This window comes from Dioscorea cayenensis, chromosome 19 (assembly GCF_009730915.1).
Source record: "Dioscorea cayenensis subsp. rotundata cultivar TDr96_F1 chromosome 19, TDr96_F1_v2_PseudoChromosome.rev07_lg8_w22 25.fasta, whole genome shotgun sequence".
Classification (NCBI taxonomy): Eukaryota; Viridiplantae; Streptophyta; class Magnoliopsida; order Dioscoreales; family Dioscoreaceae; genus Dioscorea; species Dioscorea cayenensis.
In genome coordinates, this window is record NC_052489.1 from 24465769 (window position 1) to 24490360 (window position 24592).

The window sequence follows — 24592 nt, forward strand, 5'->3', positions numbered from 1 at the left end:
ATTGAGTTGTTTATGTGATTCTTGTGTCTGTTTGCAGACCCAAAAAAAAAAAAAGCTCAAAAGTTTTAGATGATAAAAAGTCTTGGCAACTTCCTGGAATTTGCAGAATCTTCTCTGCAAACACAAGACACAATAAGAAATCAGGGTTTGTTTGAATGATTCAAAATTCAACACCAATATGAGATAAATTAAAGAACCAAACTATTGAATCAGTTATTGTAAAACTAATTTTAGTGAGACATCTCTATCTTGCTTGTCAATTGCACTCATCTCTTATTCAGAAAGTCAAAAGTAACTTAAAACAAGTGTCTTGTTGTGCATGTGCATGTACATAAGCATGAGGGTGAGAATCTTGGAATAAACAACAATAATTTTAATAATTATATAAATAAGAAAATATCATTATAAGATTGCAAATTACCTCATGAATTGATTGATTGATTGAAAGAAAGCAAGAAAGAAAGAAATACCAAATTGATTTCAATATATTTTACAAAATGTGCTTTAAAAAAACATCATGCTTGAAACTAGAGGCCAAGGAGAGGAGCATGAAGACAAGAGCATAAAATGGAATAGAAAATCCATGCCATTCTCATCCAAGTAACTTCAAGACAAATGAGAAATTAAGTACAAAGAGAGACAAGTAAGGAAGAGTTAAAAAAAAAAAAATTTAAATTAAATTAAATATAGAACAAGAGAAAGCCTTCTTAATCTTCTCTAAAGACATCTCCATCAAACCCAATAGTTTATCCTCACATTCCCTCCTTATCTCTCCCCTTTGTCTTGTCCTTTCTCTTCCCCAATTTCTTTTTTATACATGTAATTTGAATTAGTAATGTTTCAAATGAAATAAAAAGGAAAACACATATAAATAAATAAAAATAATAATAAAAGAAAAGGAGGCAAAGGTCCTCTCCATCAATCCAACATGTTATTCCACATCCAAATGCAAACATCCAAGTTTTCCACCCCTTTTAAAAGTCCCTTTGCCTCATACACTCATCCACCAACCCAACTTCATATGCAACTACAAAAACCTTTCTTTCTTGGCCTTTGCACACCCTTCCATGATTCCCATTCTCTCCAATCCAATTCAAGATAAATAAACTCTTCATCTATTTGCCATCAAGATTCAAGACCCCCCTTCTCCATTCCCTATAAATACCTCCACTCCTTCCTTTTCCTTTCTCTCTATAACAACAACTCTTTACATATATAACACACACTTAACATGGGAAGGCATCCAACTACTAGCACTACTACTAATGCAACAACTCTTCATTCCTCCATTGCTCTTTTGCAAGAGAGATTTAGGCAGCTTCAAAGGATGAAGGAGTTGAGGGAGGAGAAGGAGCTCATGAAGATGTTTATAGAAGCCGGAAAGCCGAAACCAAATGTGCAACTTGTTGATCAAAATGAGCAACAACCAAGCTTGTTCTTGCACCCTGATTTGCTTCATCCTTCAAAGTTTCAGCATGACTTGTCTCATGTGTCTACCAACTTTGATACTTCACTCTCCATTGGATTGTGGCCTTGTAATAAGCCTGCAACTACTACTATTACTTCTGCTACTGCTACTACTAACAATGTCAGGGAGACAACATCATATGTTGACACTTCTCTTCATTTGTAAGCAGTATATATATATATATATATATGTTGCTCAATTTGTAGTTTTATCTGATTACAATTAGAATATATATATATACATATATTCATCTCCTTTTTTTTTTGTTTTTCTTTCATTTCTGTGGAGAGTTTTCAAATAAAATTAACAGTAATCAGCAGAAACACTAGTCAGAAATTAATAATTAGATGACTTTTTTAGAGGAAAGAAATGAAGGACAAGAATGCAGGCATATATGGAACCTGATTCAGATTCAATTAGTGAGAATGTTTTGTGCCAATTGTGGTTATCTGACAAAAGGATCAATCTGGGCACAAAGTGTTGAGAAAAAAAAAAGTATTAGTTAACTGACAAAATTCACATGAAAGTCTGGACAAAGGGACCCAAGAACACATGGTGAGCAGAGTTGAATGAAAAGATAACTGAAGAAACAAATGAAATGCTAAGTACTGATTAGTATTCTAGAGGAACTGCAAACATATTTTAATTGCAGTAAAAGTTGTGTGAATTGTGAAATAATTGAAGCCATTAGAGAGATTCTTTTAGCCTTGAGTGGCACTTAATTACTTTCATATAATTTGATGATTATTCTTGATCATTCATTAATGAAATATATAAATATATATATATGTATATATTAACCTCTTTGTATTATGGCTTCTTGGGCCTGGTTTTTCTTGAGATTGGGCTTAGACTTTTTAGTACCTGCCTTATTTATTTAAAAAAAAATATATTAAAACTAAAACTTGGTTTTATTTATAATTTTTTAGTGTGCTAATGGCATTAATGTCAAAAGTGAATTTTGGGGAAAAAAGAGATTAAAATTGAATACAACAACCCTATGGATCTTTTTTTTTTTTTAATTAAAAAGAGCGCTGAAAATGTGTTAGACAAAATTAATTTTACAAACATAGAGAAAAAAATTACATTATGTGCAAAAATAGTTGTACAAATAGATTGCAGACAAGGTACACAAGTGGAGAGGATAAACCTCATTGAGCAAAATATATATATATATATATATATTAAATAAATAAAATTACAACAAGTGCGAAAATAGCAATGTATATATAAATAAAATTACAACATGTGTGAAAATAGTAATTTATATATGTTGCAATGGAGGTATGATAAGTAGAGACTAATGGAATTTAATATATGAAAAAGTAATTGATGAAAAAGTGATTCTTGAAAAGTATTTTTTTTTTTTACGACAAAGAAGTAATATATATATATATATTTTTTGACATGTTGAAAAATCTGGTAATATTTCAATGTTTAGTGTGAAAAGACATTTGTTAAGGATTTTTTTGGCATAATAACAAAAATGCTCTTACATTATTCTACAATCATAGACCTCTCAAATATTTTTTAATATTGATATAATAGTCAATATTAATCTTTCATATACATTAACAATCTCATTAGTGTAATAAACATTAACCAACATTTAGCTAAAAATCATCAAATTCAAACTTGCAATATTTATACACTACATACACATTAAAAATTCATCGAAAACAACTTGTATTTTATTATAATATGTAATACCCACTATAGTTTATTAAAAATTGATATTTTCGATAAAAACAAGTAGAAAAATCCTAGGCGAGAGAGTAATTATGATGAAATAATGTGAGTGAGGGCATTTAGGACAAACAAGTGGATTTACTTTCCATTCCCATGGAACCACGTTCTTTCAATTTTAAAGAATGAGATTTCCACGTACAACAATATTATTTTCTAGGAAAAATATTTAAATAATTGTTTTATATTATTTTTCAGGGAAAATATCTAATTTTTTCATTTATTAAATACTTCATAAAAAATTAAAAATTAGGCAAGCCAAACCACCAGAGAGATCATTGAACATTACTAAAATAAAGTGTGAAATTGAGTTTTCAGAAAATGATTCCCAAAAGGTCAACTATCCATCACCGGTCAAGATATATATATATATATATATATTTTGAAAGAGAAGTTCACTTATAATTTTCATTTGATTTAAAAATAAATTGATTTAGGTTAATGTGAATGGAAGTTGCTGTCTATATCTTGGCTATGCGTGCAAAACTTCCAAGGAGAAAGAAAAAAAATTAATCATAATATTTTGGATGTCTTTATTGATCCTAAATTTTGTGCATGAAACACAAACCTTGAAATGATATAAATATTTTATTTATCAAAATTAGTTCACACAAGTCAATTAAGTGATGCATTGTAAGGAACCACAACATTGGTTGAGGTTTGAAAAACAAATGTACACACCATCAAAGAACTTTGTCACAAGGTGTAAAAATATTATATTAATTTGAAGATATATATATATATATATAATAATGAAGTTGGATTAAAGTTGAAAATATGATGCGGCTGCCATCCTTGCATCTCCATTGTTGTTTACTTTTCTCTCCTTCATGTGAAATTTTTAATATAATATCAAGAATGAGCTCATTCCACATTTTTTATTATCTGGATATCTGTCAATTTGTCAACAACCCCATACTTTCAACAATCTTAAACAAAAGTAAAGTTAGGGTTAGGGTTAGGCTTAGGGTTAGTGCATGCATGCACTAACCATTGTTTATTAGTCCACTATGGCTTGTATATTGCAAAATTAAAATTTATGATTACATTAACTTTTGATATGGGGTGATACGATAACAATAAATACAAAAAACAATTCAGTATTTACTATTTTGTGCTTCTTTCGGATCACCGATAATTTATTGTAGTTGTAATTCATTTATTGATAGTTACAATATCTTTTTTTTATCGGCTCTTATTTTTACTATTAATGGTACATGAAAACATAGCATCATAATCAATTCAGTGTATATTTATAACTGTACTTTTTTAATTTCTCGCAATGGTGTAGTTTATTTATTTTTATAAAAAAAATAACATAGACATATTTCACAATAATCATAAATAAAATATCATATATAAATGATATATAATTTTACACCAGATGGATGTGTACTTATGTTGTCAAACCCTGCAATTCTCATCACTACCGTCCATTAATTGATCTTGCAGCCACAATTAATTTGATGCAAAATCCAAAAAGGGACCATGATCATCAAACGCCCAATTCAATGAAACCAATTTCATGCGTACGTTTTTATGCTCACAATCAATTCCACATCCACAATATCCTGGCCGTCCAAAGTACAAGGTTTGGGATCAGCTCTCTGTTCACAAACAGGGTACAGCTTTCTTTAGCCAATTGGCAATCGCTACCACTGACCTGACCACGTGTACCACGTGAGTTATTACCTTAATTGCATTTATGTCTTGGTACTTGGAAGGCCCCCAAACCCATTTACCCCAAATAGATCCAATTATTTGGACATAGATCCAATTATTTGGGCAAGGCGGGGGGGCCAAGAGGCCATTATGATCACATCTCAATAATTTGAGGATCCATTTTGGAGGCTGGTAAAATGGTAAAATTATTATTATTATTATTATTATTATTATTATTATTTATTTTTTAACTAATAGACGACAAGTGGCTCCATTTAAAAGATTGTTAAAAGAACATATATATATATATATAATGATGTATCAGTTACGGTGGCCTATAAACCTCATAAAAAATCTCATTTTTTCTAATTATGGAGCGGTGAAACTATTGTTTCTTCCCAAAAAAAACTTACACTTATATCCGTAAACAGTATATGAATATTATTGAGCCAAATATACAGTGCATAAACTAAACATAAATAATATTATTATAGGAAAGATTCAAACTTTTATTTTATTTTTTTTTACTTTTGTATAATATCATTGGGCTATCCAATAATTAAAAATAGTAACTTATTATTTACCTAGCTTTCTTAACAACATTATTATTATTATTATTATTATTATTATTATTATTATTTGACATGGGTTTCATTTATAAACTGAGAACCTGAAGCTCTTGTTTCCAAGCAGTCCCCCACTACACTTCATCAACACAGATGTGATGTACTTTTGTTTTTTCTCCAGACATGGGTTTTCAAACCTTTTAAAAGTAAATATAATCACAAGTATATATAAATGAATTGGTCAATTGCTTTGTTTGAAAGTAAAATAAGTATGATTATGTTGAATTAGCAAGAAGATAAAAGAGTCACCTTGTTGAATAATTGGACTTGTTCATGAACCAATGGTTGGCCCTTAACCATTTGATTTGATACATCTACTTACCTGCTTTTTAGTTGTCCCCTGTTGGAAGTGATAAAAAGGAAAACAATGGAGAGAAGGAAAAATTATTGAGTTTGGCCCCTTATCTTTTTCTCTGCCTCTCTGGGTGTGGGTGTGTTTGCATGTGTGTATTTGAGAAGTTATCTTGGTGGATTCATGAATGAAAGAAACTTTGGTAATTATTTCACATGCTTTTTTTTCCCCTGCTTTTGTCCTGTGTGTGTATTGTGTGTCCTCACTATCACTCTTTATCAATCTTCAAATGAAGGAGAGGAGGAGGACAAGAATTGCCGTACAAATATACATGCAATTCTTTCAATTGTAACTTTCTTAAAATTTGTATTTTTGTGTTTGCTGCATCACTTACAAAGATTTCACAATATGTGGAATGTCAAGAGTAGAGTTTAGTAATGAACATTATGTTTATTTGATTATTGAAGTTTTTCATTTTTGGGTGTAAGTTTTTGCAGACATGGTGCAAAATTTCTGCTTTCTTATGAGCAAGGGACCCTTGAGCAGCCCCCACAGAGATGATGAGATAATGATGTAGCCAACACCCCAATAACAAAGAGTCTTCAAAAGGAGCACCATCCAATAACAAATGCTCCATACCAACCTGCACAAGTAGAAAGAGAGAGAAGAGAAAAGAACAAAACAAGAGAGGGTGCTAGAGAGAGAAGTTGATTGGAGTGTGAAACTCTCTTTCTTTCTATCTATTTATCTATTTATCTAGCTGTTTATTGTTATTATTATTATATATATATATATAAATTGTTTTTCATTTAAAGTAGGAAAATAAAGGAGACATCTATATATGTTTTCCTTTTATCTTGCTTTTGATACTGTGGTCAATGATTCCAGCCCTGATTGAGAAAAAAACCAACTTGTTACTGGGTTTTTCTACATTGAGGTTCCGAAAAGGTGTGATCTTGATGAGGTTTTTGGGGTGTTCAGGCACATAGAGATGCAATTCTGGAGAAACTCTTGAGATGAAAATCCCGGCTTTTTTCCACGGTCTGAGACTCTATTGAAATTCCTGAGATCTCTGGACTGGGTTCTCTCCAAAAAAGGTGTGGTCTTGATGGGATTTCAAACTGGGGACAGGTAAAGGAAGGGGAAAGAGAAGGTATGGTGATGATAAATCTCAGGCAAGTTGAAGTTGAAGTTGAAGTTGAAGTTGGCTTCTTGAGTTCTTATCCTCTTCATGAGTTTTTCGGCCGTTTCAGAACTCTTTGGGAGGATTCGAAGGTGGGCTCTTGTTAGGATGGGTTGGAAGAGGAGTGCGGTCAAGAAATGTGAGGCTTGCGGCAAGTGGAGGGCTAGATTCATGCTTCTCTGGGTGTTGAGTGGTGTTATTGGATCCATTTGGTTTTCCTGTGGTTTGGTAGAGTATGGCGTTTGGAAGAGAAGGGAGGGTGTGATTAGAAAAAGCTCATGGGATGAGAAAGCTCAGGTCTTGGGAGAGCAGTTCAATCTCAGCATGGCCCAACTTCAGGCCCTGGCCTTTCTTTTATCATCCGCGGATCAGGTACTTCCTTCTTCCCTCTGCTCTCCTGTGGACCTGTAGACATCCAAAGGTGGATTCTGTTGTCAATTCAGTGAAAGTTCCTGTTTTTTATTCCATTTGGATAACAATTCTTTGATCCATGGTTATGATTGACTTGAAAATGATTTATGGGAAAACCAAGTAGAGTGTTTTCCTCCCCGAGTTGATTTGAGGAATATAGTTATGATTGATTCGTCTTGTTTGGATCTTTGATGCCTGCTTTGTTCTTCTGATGTGTTTTGAATCTTTTGATTTGGAATGATTCAAAAAGTGTAGATTCATGATGCTTTGTTGTTTGAATGGCTGTTTTGTGTTGTTGCTTTGCCTGTGCTTGCCAGAAGATATCATTGTCTTAAGTAGCTGATCATCAGAGTTGCTTTTTGTGTCTCCCTTCTTAGTCTGAGGCTCTGAGCTGTAGTTATCTGAATATTTGACAAACCATTGGAATCTTTCATCAAGGAAGTTTACTAATTTAATCTTTGGATTAGTTTTTTTTTTCAACCAAGCTCTCTGTAGAAAAAGACCAATCAAACATAAAGAGATGCACTTTCAGAAGTCTGAAGTAACGATCTACTCCTTTATATTAAAACTTATATACATCAAAACTATTTTGTTTAAGTGCTTATTGGCAAATGCGCATTTAAAAGTATCACTTGTAGGAAAATTAACAGAACTAAACTGGAATTATGCTTGTTTAGCGGCCTGGTGAGTTTATGGTTTCATGTGGTACCATATATCAATCATGTTTGCTGCATCATACTGTCAGATCCATCCAGTTTCTTTCTGTCGTTTGTCTCATGGTTTAGCATAGGGAATACACTGTTGAATTTAAGGATCAGCTTCAATATTTATGAGAATGAGTTGTGTACTTGCTAACAAATATCAATAGGTTTAATTTGTTGCTCTGTATTTTTTATTTGGCATAAGTGCTGTGATTTTGAAGATGGCCCAAAACTTAATATTGTCTAAAAATAGATGTTAATTATTTGTTTAAAGATGTGAGAACGTCATCACAGCTCTTGGAAATTATTTTGACTCCTACTTCCCGTTCTTTTTTTGTGCCACAGAGAACACTATCTGAATGTATAGTGAATACATTATCTGAAAGGCGACTCGGTAATGGCCTCTCTCATGCTCTGAATGTTCTGTTCTCCAAAGGGGAGAATTCCCAACATCAGCAAGCATTGGTGAGAGAAAAGATAGACCTTCATGAGAAATGTCCTATTCCTGATGTTGACGTGCTAGAGCAGACCAAGCACTCATCGGTAGAACAATGGGAAATGCCATTTGCTTTCTACAAAGATTTTGTGCCAAAACCCAAGAATTTCCTCAATCAAGAGGTAAAATTACAAGTTTTTTTTTCAGGAAATGTGGAAAAGGCCACTTTGGCAAGTTTTTTCAAGTAGGTAGAATTGAAATGAGCATGTTCCACGTCTATATATTATGAAAATTTGGGAACGGCTTAAAAGCACCTCACGAATCACCATCAATTGCACTTGTTTTCTCTTTAAGGATGTTATGCTTTCATGTGATGATCCTTTATCCCAGAATTCTATCCTGACTAATCTATTTGTAGACTTGCATGGATAGATTCCCACACCATGCCGTCCATGCCAATCTGAAAATTATCTATAGTATGCCCTTTCACTCTGAAATGATGCTGTTATTCTGAACCTCAAAGATTTCCAAGAACCTTGTCTGGAAATTAGGCTAATATTATTAAATAATCTTGGAGCTATGAATTTTCACTTCAACCATTTAATTTTCACTTGGAGGATTCCAAATGTCTGTGTTGATGCTAAAAGAAAGTTAAATTAGAGGATAAATGGTGTCACAAGTCATTCATCCCCTTCTAAATAATCCGTATATGATTTCAACTTTGATCTTGGTTCTTTGCACCAAGGTTTGTTATCGGGTGCATTTTAATATGACCACTGGATTATAAAGCTTTGTGTTGAGTGCTATGTATGGCATTGGCTATTGACTGATCACCAGACTCCAATTCTTGCATTCATATTTCTGGAGTGCTGATGAGATTTTGTGAGTTGAGCATATTGATTCCAAGTTGATCACCATGTCATCCATTGTTTAATTTTTTAGGGCAATGAAAACAAACAGACAAGGGACATGGCATCTAGCAAGACTCTGCATTATGAGTGGTTTACAAATCTTTTGTCAAAGATATTTTGGTGGATTTTGGTAGGAATGGTTGTTGGCTGTAAAGGTTTCGCTCTTTCTGGAGAATTATGGAAGAAACAAGATCAGCAAGTTAAACAACCGTCACAATTGCAAAAGCAGCAATACCAGCCTCAAAATTCTAAGGGTGGTGGAAGGTGGAGGAAGAAGCTGCTCTTTCTAGGAGTTGTTCTTGGAATTTTGGTCTCCATATGGATATTTTTGAGCATGAATGCAAATATCATCTCAAGGAGGAAGGAGACTCTAGAGAACATGTGTGATGAGAGAGCACGGATGTTGCAAGAACAGTTCAATGTGAGCATGAACCACGTGAATGCATTGGCCATTTTAGTCTCGACGTTTCACCATGGCAAGAACCCTTCCGCCATTGACCAGGTATTCGCATATTCTAATGCACTTTCTCTTATTGCTAATGTTTTTTGGCAATTAGCCCTATTTGTATATTGTTGTGTCATTTGTTACTGTTCCATTCTGAAGCTTCGGAGCCACTTACCTTTATGGAAAGATATTCTTCTCTAAAACCTTTTATTGAATTGACTTTTATAGTTAGATGAATAAGGCTGCTAAGCTGTAAAGCAGACGAAGTTATCATTATAGTTGAAGTACTATGAACATACTCTTAGTTAAATTCCTGGCAATTCTGACCTTTTTTTTTATTTATCGGGAAGAAAACATTTGCAGAGTTTACAGCAAGAACAGCGTTTGAAAGGCCATTAATGAGTGGTGTTGCCTATGCTTTGAGAGTACCACACTCACAAAGGGAGCAATTTGAAAAACAACATGGATGGAGGATAAAGAAGATGGAGACAGAGGATCAGTCTCCTGTTCAGGATGAATACATACCTGAAAAGCTTGACCCTTCACCTGTTCAAGATGAATATGCACCAGTTATATTCTCACAGGAAACTGTGTCTCACATCGTGTCTGTTGATATGATGTCCGGGAAGGTGATTTCATTTTATCATGTTTAAAAGACCCTTCGCCTGAGTTGGTCTCTGACTTGTTCAAGTTTTTTTTTCAACAAATTAGTTATAGTCCATTACTTCCATAAAATGCACAAGTCATTATATGTCAAAGTACCATATCTTGTTTTCCTTGAGAAATATAACATTTGTCACCTTTGAATTTGAACTCAAGCATCAGAAACATAATATTGCAACTTGTAGGAGAAGATAGACAGTAAACTTCATTCACAAGCCCTTGTTTGTCAACATTGATGCATGCAACCTAGTATTTTTTGGCTTGTGTTTGATTATAGCACAATCAATTACAATCTGCTGAAGTCTGTTTTTGTTCCTTGCTGCTCTTCCCAGGAAGATCGTGAGAATATATTGCGTGCAAGAGCGACAGGGAAGGGGGTTCTGACTTCCCCCTTTCCCCTTTTGAAATCCAATCATATTGGTGTGGTTCTTACTTTTGCGGTTTATAATGCTGATCTTCCTGCTGATGCTACACAAGAAATGCGGATTAATGCAACTGAAGGGTGAGTTACCTGTGGCAATCTGTTTCTCATTGCTTTACAGCCCGTATGCCTGTTAGAGGACTCTTTAGTTATTCTATTGCTTGGAGTCTGACTACTGAAATTTGTCATCTTGAACAGGTATCTTGGTGCATCCTTTGATGTGCCATCTTTGGTGGAGAAGCTTCTTCAACAGCTTGCCAGCAAACAAAAGATCATCGTTAATGTCTATGACACAACCAACTCATCAGGACCTATTAGGATGTATGGTCCTACTTCTTCTAGTACTAGTGAGATGCATGTCAGCAATTTGGACTTCGGAGATCCCTTCCGGAGGCACGAAATGCATTGCAGGTAACTGTTCTCATTTAGGTTCAGATCACTGTTCAAGGAAATCCTCTATCTTAATTAGAGGTATCTTTGTCAATTTTAGATTCAAGCAAGAGCCGCCACCACCTTGGTCAGCAATAACGACATCTCTTGGGGTTGCAGTGATTGTCTTGCTTGTTGGTCATATATTTCATGCAGCCATAAACCGAATTGAAAAAGTTGAAGATGATTATCGTGCAATGAGAGATCTAAAAGGTCGAGCTGAGGCTGCTGATGTTGCAAAGTCCCGGGTGAGTTTTTTTCTGCTGTGGATCACTCTTCATCATGAGGGCAATTCCTTGGGTACTGAATCTGTTGCTCGGCCATCCCAATGTTGTTTGGGTTTGGAGTCATTGGACATATGAACCCTTCTGACATAATATTATTGTGTGCTAGTGGATAACTGCCTGCCTTAGTCCTCACAATTTATTTTATGGATTATGGTGGAAAATTTATTTTGATTTTCATTAACTTATGGGCATGTTGATCTTTATTGTAGTTTCTGGCCACAGTTTCACATGAAATCCGAACTCCGATGAATGGTGTCTTAGGTATGTAACTTGTAAGAGTGCTTCAGATGATTGAGCACCTATTTTTTCTGTTATTTTCTCTTATTCTGAATTGGCTGATGTACTTGAAAGGTAGTAAATTGTTTCCTTGCTCCATTCAGGAATGTTACAGATGCTGATGGATACCGATCTGGATGCGACTCAACTAGATTATGCAATGACTGCACAATCTAGTGGGAAAGTTCTTATATCTCTTATTAATGAGGTTCTCGACCAGGCTAAGATAGAATCAGGGAGACTTGAGCTAGAGGCTGTCCCTTTTGATGTTCGTGGTGTTCTCGACAACGTGCTACCAATTTTCTCTGATAAGTCACAGCCCAAAGGCATTGAGGTAAAGAATAATTATCGTGTACAGTTTCTTTTCGAGTTCAGTCATTTCTAATTCATCCACATGATATCTCATTCAATTTTCATTCCTTTCATTTGGGCGATGGTAGATGGCCGTGTATATTTCAGATCGGGTTCCAGAGGTTCTTATTGGCGATCCTGGGCGTTTCAGACAGATCATTACAAATTTGGTTGGAAATTCAGTAAAGGTACATTGCTCGATTTGGTTCATATAACAGTATAAAATAGCAGATTTTAACCGAAATGTACAAAATTCACACCATATGATGCCCCACATGATGCTTTTGGTGGCACCATCGATAGTAGAATATCATATAATTGGAGTGGGGAAAGGTCCTGATTGTAAACCTTCATCTTTCAGTATATAACAACTTATAAATAATCTGGATGATCACTACTGCAGTTTACAGAAGAAGGGCATATCTTTGTATCAGTGCATTTGGTGGAGGAAGTGAAGAATTCATCTGATGTTAGCAACAAAGCTCTAAACCAAATACCTGAGCTACTGAGGAGTGACACAGACGTATCACGCATGAGTCTTAGCGGGTTTCAAGTAGTTGACAGATGGAAGAGCTGGGAAAACTTTAAAGCATTCAAATTTCCAAGTGAAGCTACCGATGCGGTCAACTTGCTTGTGACAGTTGAGGACACTGGTGTAGGAATTCCGGAAGATGCTCAGGGCCGTATATTCATGCCATTCATGCAAGCTGACAGTTCAACCTCCAGGACATATGGTGGTACCGGTATAGGTTTAAGCATAAGCAAATGTTTGGTAGACCTGATGGGTGGAGAGATTGGGTTTGTGAGTCGCCCTGGCATTGGAAGCACTTTTGCATTCACTGCTGCTTTCCAAGAAGGATCGAGGAGTTCAGTGGATATGAAGAGGCACCAACCTGATTCAATCACATCAGAATTCCGAGGAATGAGAGGACTGGTTGTTGACAGAAGATGCATACGGGCCGAAGTTGCGAAATATCATTTGCAAAGACTAGGGATGCATGTTGACATCGCAAATAATGAAAAAGCAGCAATTTCGTCCATAATAGATAGTTGTAGGTCAAGGTAATTTACACATTCTCAATTGATCTCTAATTTTTGCATTGTTTTTCAACAGTTATTTATGATATTTTCTCCTAACATGTCACTGATGTTTTCTTCTACTGCTTGTTCAGTGGATCAGGGCGTTTGGACATGGTTTTGGTGGACAAAGAAGCTTGGGGTGAGGCGTCTGGTATGGCATTTCCTGACTCCTTGATAGAGCTCAGACAAAATGGTAGATTAAAACATCCTGAGCATCTCCCGAAGATGGTTTTGTTGGCAACTTCCATGAGTTCAACTGAGGCTAATGAGCTAAAGGCAGCCGGATATGTAGATAGTATAATAAAACCACTTCGCCTTAATATGATGTCTGCTTGCCTCCGAAAAGCTCTAGGTGTAGGTAACAAACAGCAAAAAGACAAAGAACAACTAACAATCCTTCAAAGTTTGTTGAATGGGAAGAAGATATTGGTTGTGGATGATAATGTAGTCAACCGCAAGGTTGCCGAGGGTGCTTTGAAGAAATACGGAGCTATTGTAACATGTGCTGACAGTGGCAAAGCTGCTTTGGAATATCTGAAGCCTCCGCATGAGTTTGATGCTTGCTTTATGGATGTGCAAATGCCGGAGATGGATGGGTAATCATCTGTTATTTTCTTCATATATGATCTGTAATATGGAATTTTTTTTTACTGCTACTAACTTCAATTTTTTCAGCTTTGAAGCAACAAGAAAAATCCGCAACATGGAAAATGATGTCAATGACTTGATTAAGTCTGGCAGGGCATCAGCCGAGAAGTTTGGAAATGTAGCTCATTGGCACATACCCATATTGGCCATGACAGCAGATGTTTTTCAAGCGACACATGACGAATGTGTTCGGTGCGGCATGGATGATTTCGTCTCCAAACCATTTGAGGAAGAACAGCTCTACTCAGCTGTAGCTTATTTCTTCGAGCCCGATTCTGAACAAGCCGACCCAAATTTGTAGAAAGCTAACGTTTGCCTTAAATGGATTGTTTGACTGACTGAATCAGGTGCAAGGCTATATGACCAAGCGTGCCGAAAGACAAGCTTCAGAGTGGGTTCCTAAGTTCTAAATTCTACTTATAGAACTGCCCTCTTAACAGGTTATTCACACAAAACATTTCTACTTCTCAGTTTGAAAGTGTTCATTCCTTTCATCCTCAAACTTGAAATCTATTGCAGGTTGTTAGCATTGCAGTTGCAGATGGTCTTGAATCCAGAAACCAGACAATTCCCGAGCACGGCATTCTCATTTGTTTTCAAGAAGCAAAGTTAAGATAGAGCTTGAATACTGCACCAAATGAACCTTGTACATCACTTCCGAGTCGACAGCTGATCATGGATGATGCCAGGCTTATAGTCATTTTTGTCGATATTGTTTAATTGATCTTGATTTGTTGAAACTTATTCAGGGACTATAGATGCACAAATAGCTTAGTTTTAGTAGGTACCAGATGAGATTGAACTTTGTTGCTCAAGGTATTGATTCTCTTGGTAATTGTAATATATGATAAATGTCAAATTTGTTATTCATTGTGACTCATAAAATTGACTCTTGTGTAATAATAAACAGCAGAGCTTTATATATGAAAAGAATTCTCAATTATTCTCTTCTGTTGTTGTGCCGTTGTTTACTGCTGACGTTGATCTCTATTAAGTTACTTGGTTTTTTCCTATGACACCTGAGATATAGCTAAAAATTACTTTACTGTTGCACACCTTGATTTATCAAATATTAATTGTTGTTCATCAAAAAAATTTATTTTATTTTGTATTCATGAAACAGCTTTTGATGTTTTAACTTGGATTAGAAGGCCTTCTTTTATCCTTTGTTTATAAAAAAAAAAAGTTGTTTCTAATAAGCATATCATATATAATTAATTTAAATAAAATTATGGTTTTTTCATAAAAAAAAATACATTATTGATTGGCTTTCTTTAATTAAAATCAGAAGACATTCTTATATATATATATATATATATATTATATAAACAAAAGCTTAACAAACTATTTTGACCAATATTAAAGCGTTCCAATTTGTTTAAATATGGTAAGTAAAATAAAATTAAAAGTAAAATAATGTCTGTATTTATCAGGGGCTTTCCTGTAAAAACCTCTTTATTTTTTTTTAATTTTTATTTTTTAATGAAAGAAAAGCTATAAAGTAGCTGTGGTATTACAAGAAAGCCCTTGAAAAAAAAAAAAAGTAGCCGAAAGCTGTTTTTTTTCTCCTCTGAGCCTCTGTCTTTTCCTCTGAGCCTCCGTCCTCGGTGCTTGGCTGGTGTCCTCACTTGCCATGGCAAGTGAGGGCCACAATCCTTCTCCGCCTAGCTGGGCGGAGATTGCTGCGGCGAGTAAGGGCAAGGTGGCCCCCTCTCCTCTTGTGGAAGGCCCTATGTTGTCGAAACTGAAGGAGACGACGTCTGACTTTGTCTTCATGGATCTGGAAGCTAAGAACCGGGCGAAGATGCAATTCCAGCACTCTTTATATGGTAAATTTTTTGGTAAGGCTCCTCCATTTGATATTGTCAAAGCTAACCTGCTTGCGAGGTGGGAGGAGTTTGGTGAGATCTTCATCTCGGATCTTCCGAATGGGTATCTCCTAATCAGGTGTGCTGCCCATAAAGCCATGCAGCGGATTCTGTTTGAGGGTCCATGGACTGTCAATGGAGTTACCCTGCAAATGGCTCCTTGGCATCCGTATTTTGAACCTGCGTTTGCGAAGATGAACACTGCGGCTATATGGATTCAGTTGCATAATTTGCCCGTCGATTTCTGGGATGGGGAGTCGTTAGATACCATCACATCCCATTTCGGTCGGCTCCTGAAGATCGATGATTACACTTCTTCGTTGTCCCGATCGAGATTTGCTCGGGTTTGTGTGGAGTTAGATCTCTCCAAACCCCTTGAAGCGAGGTCTATGGGTCGGGGATGATGAACAGAGGGTCTTTGTTGTGGTCCTTTATGAGAAGTTGCCCACATTTTGTTACCACTGTGGCTTAGTGGGTCATGGTTCCCTCACTTCCAATCGGCGACCGATGGAGGACCAAGCTCGCCCCTCTCAACCTCCTATTTCTGGTGCTGGGGATCAGGATGGGTCGGAGGTCAGGGGTGGGCTGGTATGTCCGGAGGTAGTCATGGGGGCAAACGAGGTTTCTGTGGAGCCGACTACTGTGCAGTTGGATGGTGAGTTCGGGCCATGGATGTTAGTCGCACGGCGGCGTGGCCGTGTTCGCGGCCGCAGTGGCGTCCGGAACTTGGGGTCTCGTGAGGGGCACGTGGGTGACAACGGTACTCCTCCGGAACCTTCTCGCTTGCCAGCTTTTCAGGCTGATGCGACTTGGACGACACGTGGCGGAATGAGAGGACGTCGTAGGGGCGGCCACCTTGGTTCGCGCATTGTTTCTCAGGACTTGCTTCTCCTGGAAGCAAGCTCGGCTCAGGAGCAGTTGATGTCGTCTGACACGGGGCCAAGGGAGGTCGTCCCTTTGGTTCCTGTGCCTCCTGATTTTTCAACGGTTCCTGATCAATCCAACGGCTCTGATGCCTTACTGAAGGTGTGTGTCCCGAGTGAGCAGTCTCCTCGGGCCCCTTAATCTGGCCCATTTCCTCAGAGACTTTCGGCTGATGAGAAAGGGAATGGGATTAGGGTCTTTTCCCCTCCGCCTGTTCTCATCTCGTCTACTAGTAATACTGATGGTGCTGATCGTGCCTGTTCTTCTGAGCGTCACCTCTCGCTCGTCGCTCGAGTTTCGGATGCTCTTCGTGCCTCTCCGACTGCCTCGGCCAGTAGTGATCTTGACATGGGGTCTGGGGATGGGTCGGAGGAAGGGGATTATGTTTCTGGTGACTCCGGGAAGGATGAATTGGATGATGCGATGACGCTTGATCAGGTGCCTCTCAGCTTTCGTCGCAGGGCCCTTGTTCGTAAGAATTCCCAAGCTAAGGGAGCTCCTCAGAAGAAGGGGAGAGTGGAGTTGAGCTCTGATGCTACTTAACATCTTGATGGTTGTGGTTGTTGTCTTCTGGTTTTGCATGAAGAGTTTTCTCATGGGAGTCTCTTATCTCTTATCTTTTCTTGTTTTTATGGTTTCTTTTATAGATTTTAGACCTATTATGTGCTGGAATTGCAGAGGCGTGTCAGGGCGTGATACTATTTCTCATATTCGTAGACTTCTTGTCAAGCATAAACCGCTGTTGTGTTGTCTTGTGGAGACGCGTGCGGATGAGGTTCGTTTGCGGCGATTTTGTGCTAAGTTGGGTAAGGAGTGGGAGTGGGCTACTGTTGCAGCTAACGGTTACTCCGGTGGCATTATTGTCCTTTGGAAGCGCCAAGTGGGTTGTGTTACTCCGATGGCGATATCCAGGTTTGCTCTTCATTTGGTTATCTCTGATAATAGTAACTCTGATTGGTTTGTGTCTGTGATTTATAATGATAGTAGGGTTAGTGGTCAACGGCGGTTGTGGCATGAACTTTCAGGTTTGTCCTCCCTTAACCTTGCTTGGGTTATTATTGGTGATTTTAATTCTATTGTGCATGGTGATGAGCATAAAGGGGGTTTGTTTCGTTATTATGCCCGTAAGGCCAGACTTTTCTCGAACTTCATTGCTGTTAATGGTTTATTAGAGGTTGGTTATACTGGGTCGGCGTTTACTTGGTGTAATAATCAATCGGGTTTAGCTCGTCGTTGGGCTAGGCTTGATAGGTGTTTGGTTAACTCGGCTTGGGCTGCGAATTTTGATGTGTATGTTACTGTTCATCTCCCCCGAATTTGCTCTGATCATGCTCCCCTCCTTCTTAAGATGTCTGCTCGGCCTGTTGGTAAAACCAGAATCTTTAGGTTTGATAATTATTGGCTGGACTATTTACATTGTCATGGTATAGTTCGTAATGCTTGGAATTTCCAGCCTAACTCTAATCCGTTGCATGCTTTTTATCATTTAGTGGCTCGTTGTAAGAAACAGCTTTGCTTGTGGCGTGCTAGTGGTAAGTCCTCCCTTGAGAAGAGTCTTGTGAATACTGAGTTAGAGATTAATGCTCTTGAATTACTTGACAGTGCTTCTCCTGCTAACCCTGAAATACATAACTCTTTGGTTTCTCTGTATAACAAATTCTCTGCCCTGCAGCGGCAAAGTGCTTGTAAATGGGCCCAGTGGGCTCGCCTCCAGTGGGTTCAAGATGGTGATCATAATACTGGGTTTTTTCACAACTGTGTTCGGTTTCGTAAGCATGTTAATTCTATTTCCCATATCTTGGATGCTAATGGTAATGTGTGTTTTGGGCATCAGGGGATTGAGCAGGTTTTTGTTGATTTTTATGGTAAGTTGTGGTCTGAGTCTGATCCGAAAAATGTTTCTGATGTTTGTTTTGCCCTGCCTGATGATTTGATTTCGCTTTCTGATTGTGATGCTGATTTTTTGGTCAAGGATGTTTCTAAAAACGAGGTCTTCCAAACGTTGATTTCTCTTCCTTCGGGTAAGAGTCCTGGTCCTGATGGTTTGAATGTTGAGTTTTATCGGTTTTTCTGGGATGTGGTTGGGGACCACTTGTTTGATGTTGTTTCTCATTTTTTTAAAACTGGCTCCTTACCGGCTTCCTGGGGCAGGACCTATGTTACTCTTATTCCTAAGAAGCCTAATCCCAAATGTGTTTCTGATTTTCGGCCTATTTCTCTGTGCAATGTGAGCTATAAGGTTATTTCCAAGCTGCTTGCTAATCGTCTTAAGCATGTCTTGCCTAAGCTTATTGGGCGGGAGCAATGTGGCTTTGTGTCGGGTCAGAATGCTTTTGATAATATCATTGCTCTTCAGGAAATTGCTCATTCTTTTAATAGAGAGTTGGTTAGCCCCCTAGGATGCTAGTTAAAATAGATATTGAAAAGGCCTATGATACGTTATCCTGGTCTGCTATTCTTGCCACTATGACTAAAATGCATTTTCCGCCTCGTTGGATTTCTTGGATCAAGGGTTGCCTTAGTTCTGTCTCCCTTTCTATTATCATCAATGGGCAGCCAACTGCTTGGTTCCTTTCTTCGCGTGGGGTGAGACAAGGAGATCCTATTTCGCCGTATCTATTTATTTTGGTTTCTCAAAATCTCACTGCTATGCTTAATTATGCCCTTAGAAATAATATGATCCCGGGTTTTAGTTGTGGTCTTCGCCAGAACTTTAATCACTTAATGTACGCTGATGATTTGATCCTTGTCACTATTGCGTCTCGTAAGGTTGCTCGATTTGTTAAGCTCTGTCTTCAAATTTATGGTCAGTTGACTGGTCAGGTTGCCAATTCTGCGAAGTCGGAAGTGTTCTTTCCTTCTTGGGCTAATGGGAGGGTTATTCAGAGCATTTGTGCCATTTTGTCCTTTCAGCAGGGTTCCTTTCCTTTTACCTATCTGGGAGTACTTATCTCTCCCAGAAGGCTTGCGCAGACCTGCTTTAGGGGCATGGTTGAGAAAGTTGAGAGATCTATTGCTACTTGGCACAAATCTAATATTATGCACCTAGTTAACAGCAGAGATACTATGCTTGACCAGATTTCTATTTGTGCTAGGAATTTCCTTTGGTCCTCTAGTGGTAATCGTAGTGGCATGCACCTGGTTAACAGCAGAGATACTATGCTTGGTAGATCTGAGGGGGGCCTCTCTATTAAGAATTTGAGGTTTTCTAAAGTGGCTTTGATGGCTAAACATGCTTTTAATTATCTGAATTTGCGGGATACAATTTGGGTGGATTTAATTTTTCATAAATATGGTTGTTTTAATGTTTGGAAGGACTCAATTCCGGTGAATTGTTCGTGGTTTTTTCGGGGTCTTTGTCGTACTTTGATTCAGATTAAACCTTTTCTTTGGATTAAGAATGTTAATCCCAGTGATGTCTCTTTCTTGTTTGATCCTTGGCTGTTTGAAATCCCGTTAGCTTTTAAACCAACCTACCTCAATATGGATTTAAATCTTGATGGTTTCTCTATTAATGATTTTGTGGTGGATATTCACTGGAACTTGGCTGCTCTCCAGAGGGTTTTTGGAGAGCAGATCAATACTGAGGCTTTCCGACTTGGTTCTATATATGCCAGTGACTCTTCACATTGGGTTTGGTTCCCTAAGACCCCTCATTGCAGTAGTCTTTCTAGCAAAGTCTATGGCCAGCTTGTCAATTGCTCGGGGTTTGGGGATCACTGGTTGGGGTGGAAATTATTGTGGTCTCTTAATATCGCTCTCGTGCTAAACATTTTACTTGGCTGGTGTTTAAGGGCAAAGTTAAGACTTCTGAGTTCCTTCATGCCTTAAACATTGGCCCTTTGGAGCTTTGTATTTTTTGTGGACTTGTTCCTGAAACTATTGAACATCTTCTTCATCAGTGTCCTAAAGCCCAGGCCATTTGGGTTAATGTTGGTAATTTGGTTAAGAAGAATATTGCTTTCCCAGAAGGTTTTGCTGCAGGCCAGTGGCTTGTCTCTGCTAATGGAGGCTTCTCCAAATTTGTCAAGGCTGTTGTGGTGGCTACCGGCTGGTTACTGTGGAAGGCAAGATGTAATTCCATTTTTAAGTTGGAACCTCCACAGTTTGGACTCATCGCGCGTAGGGCTTTTGCGCTGGCTCAGGAATACTCTTATGCTAACGGCCGGAATGTTGGGAAGAATCTTATACTTAATAATTTTATCAGTTTGGATGGGCCTTTTTTATTTACTGCATCCTTTTGTTCTAGGGATTTGGAGCTGGGGGGTGCCGGTTTCCTTCTTGTTAATTCTGATTATGTGGTATCATTGGCAGGGTGTGGTCCAGTGTTGATTAATTCAGAGACTGATGCTGAGATCAAGGCGCTGTCGTTGGCTCTTCAGGTTGCCGGATTGCATGGAGTGCGTTTCAGGCATATTTTCTTGAGTTGCTCTGCTTTACATTCTTCTCTGATGACGGATGGAGTGGTGGACGACTGGCTTGCTGCTGCTGTTTTCTCCGGCCTTCAGAGTCAGCTTTGTGAGATGGATTTTCCTTCGATCCATGTCATCCCCAGAGATTGGAACCTGTGTGCTGCTCGTCTGGCTAGTCATAATGTTTCTCTGCATTCCCTGTCTTTGTTTTTTCAGGGAAGAGACCTTCCTAGGTGGCTTATGAAGGTTTTCCTTGCTAATGGGTTTAGGATGTTCTAGGTTCTGGTTGTATGTTTTGTCTGTGTGATTGTTTGTTTCTTTGTTTTGTCTGACTGGTTTTTGGACTTTGTATTATTTTTTATATTAATAAAATCAGCTCGTCGAGCTCTTTTCCCTCAAAAAGTAGCTATGGTACGTATTATTACAAGAAAACCCTAGAAAAAAAAAGTAGCTATGGTTTTACATGAAACCTCTTGAAAATAAGTAGCTATACAAGAAAGCCCTTGAAAATAAGTAGCTATGGTTTTACAAGAAAGCCCTCGGAAAAAAAGTTGCTATCTGTAAGCAAATCCTTTATAAAAAAAAAAGTAGCTATAATTTTACAAGAAAGCCCTTGAAAAAAAAACCTCTTTAATTGACAGAGTTCCAAAATAAGTAAAGCAAAGTCCCTACAAACTCCGAATTCAACTCTGATTCAAAGAAGGATTAATTATGGAAATCCTTCTCCAACTTCATCATTGACTCCTAGTCCTTGAATAACTCAATCTTTTACCTGTGGTTTTAAATCTCTATATATTCCCAAGAATCAAAGTGATCAACCATTCTTCTCTACAGCTTCTCTTGCTCTCTGTTAATTTCTCAAAGCCATGGAGAATACAAACGCAGTAAACCTTTCAGAAATCACAAGAAGGTTCAGTTCTCTCTTAACCAGCTGTGAGAACTCCGCTTTCCCTTCAAGAACTCCAAATACATGTACTTTGTTTACAAGAAATCAAGAAGACCACCATGATCAAGTAGTGAGCACAACAAGTCTGAAGCAACAGATGAGTGCATCAATACTGGAATTGGGGGGGATCAGACCTTCATGGGCAATGACTGAATTGGGCACCAGGTGCTTGAGGGAACTCTTAACAGAGGGAGAACCACAAGTTAAGGATTATATATTTCATGGAGTTCTGGACTCTGTGTTTGAGTTCATGAAGTACATGCATGCTCACAGGGTGTTTAAGAAGTTCTTGTACGTCTGCAATGAAACTAGGAAGGAAATGATTTTGATGCGCTTGGTTCAAGATAAAACCAAACTATTGGAAGTTGCAATGAGTCCTTATGGGTACGTATGCATGCATGCTTGCATGAATAAATGAATGAGCTATTTCATGTTCATACTATGTTAATTAATGAGATTTATGATGTGTTTACGTGTGCATGCATGCAGGAGAGAATCTTTGAGGAAGCTTATTATCATTATGAAGAGATCTCCAACTCTAGGTTTAGTGATAAGTATTCTTGCTTCTGGTATCTCTGATTTGATGATTGCTGGAAATTACTCTTCTTTGGTGAACTTTTGCCTTGACAATCTGAGTTATGAGCACAAATTGGTATGCCAAACTACTCCGTATCTCTCATGTATATGTCTCTGTGTGTGTGTGTGTGATGATATTAATTTAATGTATATTTTGGCAGATAATTTTTGAAGAGATTATGAAAAACTTTCACATAGTTGCAAGGCATGAAGTGGGATGTATATGGCTAAAAAGGTTAATAGAAGAGTTGACAGGAACTCAAAGAATAATACTCTTGGATGCAGTTATAAGAAACTGCCGTGGACTTTCTAGAGATCCTTATGGGTGAGTACAGTGTAATCATGTATCTTGTTAGCATTCTTGCTGTTTTATGAATTTTAATTACTAATGATATTTCATGTTTTGATCCATGGCAGGAACTTTGTAGTTCTACATGTTCTGAAACTAGAAGATCCAAGTATTGATGAAGCTATATGCTCAAGAATTAAGGAAGACATGGAGGAGCTTTCAATAATGAAATCAGGGAGTTATGTTGTGGAGAAATGCATGAGATCCTCAGCAGGGAAGTTACTTCTTGAAAAACTGGCAAATATCAGGCTAAGAGAGGTAGAGAAAATTGCAAGGAATTTTTATGGAAACTATGTCATTCAAACAGCTATTCAAGTTTTGAATAAGGTGATGGATTGTTATATTAATTTATTCTCGGTGGTAATTTAGATTATTCATAACTGTAGTAATTGAATCTTATATTGTTAATTGTTAATGTATGCAGGGTGATGAACTTCGAAATAAGCTAGAGTTTTTGATTGCTGGAATCAATCGTCCATGGTTCAGAACAAGTTTGATGAGTTGAATCAATATAATGTGTGCATCATAATGAACAGTTGGTGTATTTTTTTGGGGTGATTTCTTGTTTTTGTAGTTGTTAAACAATATTTCATTGTGGATATGACAGTCTTGTACATGGTATTATTAACAAGAAATAGTTTCTGTGTTATAGTGATTTTTTTTTTTGAAAATATGAGTAGAATATAGGTGAAGCAAAGATTGAAGTAATACCTCAAATAATAAAAGCAAAACAATGAGGTCTTCTCTCTATTTCTTACACTTGTCAAGGGTTGTACTCCTCTGTTGCTAGTGAACTATTATTGGTCTTTGTGAGCCTTTCAAGTTGTACCTTTTTCTCATGTTTTTTTAACTTATGTTGCTAATGTGTTTCTTCTTTTATAACTCTTCATTAATGGTGATTTATTCATTTTTTAATAAATAAATAAATATTGACTTCTCACTCTCATTCATCGGAATTACTTACACAACCTTAAATTTAGAATTGATGATTTTTTTTAAAATTTTTTTTTTACAAATTAGTTAAACAATATACAAATTATAAAGTACAATTATCTCATCTAAAGAATATTTCAATCAATCTCTTGAACTAGATGGCTTGAATAATAGTATCTTTATATTAAAAAATCTAACCACTAGAAAGTACATAGTCACCTAACTATCACTAGTGTTTTCTATCACATGATAAATGAATCTGTTGATCACTTGCTTCTCCCTTGCCCTGTGGAGGACTGCATTTGACACTTTTTCATCTAAGTGTTTAGACTCTCAAATTCGCCGAGATCCCTGCATAAATTATGGGGTATTTGGAAAACCCAAATGTCACATCACCTTATAGAAACGGGGATCTACTAGCCAATGTTATAACCTAGCCAATGTTATAACCTGGAATATTTAGTTAGAAAGGAATGCTTGCATTTTCCATGATAAATTCTCTATGTGCTATTCAATTATTGTTAAAATTATTTATATGTTTATGTCAT

At 37.2% G+C, this 24592-nt stretch overlaps 4 protein-coding genes across 4 annotated transcripts; all 4 read left to right on the plus strand.

Annotated features, from left to right (window-relative positions):
- The first annotated feature begins 1051 nt into the window (after positions 1 to 1051).
- Positions 1052 to 1682, plus strand: LOC120249812. The gene has a single exon (XM_039258475.1). The coding sequence runs from the start codon at positions 1232 to 1234 to the stop codon at positions 1631 to 1633; it is 402 nt and encodes a 133-aa protein (XP_039114409.1). The 5' UTR covers positions 1052 to 1231; the 3' UTR covers positions 1634 to 1682.
- A 4908-nt stretch (positions 1683 to 6590) lies between these two features.
- Positions 6591 to 14973, plus strand: LOC120283620 (probable histidine kinase 5). The gene is made up of 14 exons (XM_039290325.1): positions 6591 to 7349; positions 8435 to 8707; positions 9468 to 9938; positions 10232 to 10510; positions 10877 to 11046; positions 11164 to 11376; positions 11456 to 11642; positions 11891 to 11942; positions 12062 to 12291; positions 12398 to 12496; positions 12712 to 13370; positions 13481 to 13984; positions 14064 to 14476; positions 14556 to 14973. Exons 1-13 carry the CDS (start codon positions 7026 to 7028, stop codon positions 14335 to 14337), a joined length of 3735 nt encoding a protein of 1244 aa, XP_039146259.1. The 5' UTR covers positions 6591 to 7025; the 3' UTR covers positions 14338 to 14476; positions 14556 to 14973.
- Positions 14974 to 19552: 4579 nt separating this feature from the next.
- Positions 19553 to 21519, plus strand: LOC120249264. Its single transcript, XM_039257772.1, has 2 exons — positions 19553 to 20521; positions 20623 to 21519. Exons 1-2 carry the CDS (start codon positions 19553 to 19555, stop codon positions 21517 to 21519), a joined length of 1866 nt encoding a protein of 621 aa, XP_039113706.1.
- Positions 21520 to 22106: 587 nt separating this feature from the next.
- Positions 22107 to 23616, plus strand: LOC120249265 (putative pumilio homolog 10). The gene is made up of 5 exons (XM_039257773.1): positions 22107 to 22570; positions 22676 to 22838; positions 22924 to 23087; positions 23180 to 23438; positions 23536 to 23616. The coding sequence occupies exons 1-5, from the start codon at positions 22107 to 22109 to the stop codon at positions 23614 to 23616; spliced, it is 1131 nt and encodes a 376-aa protein (XP_039113707.1).
- Positions 23617 to 24592: the final 976 nt, after the last annotated feature.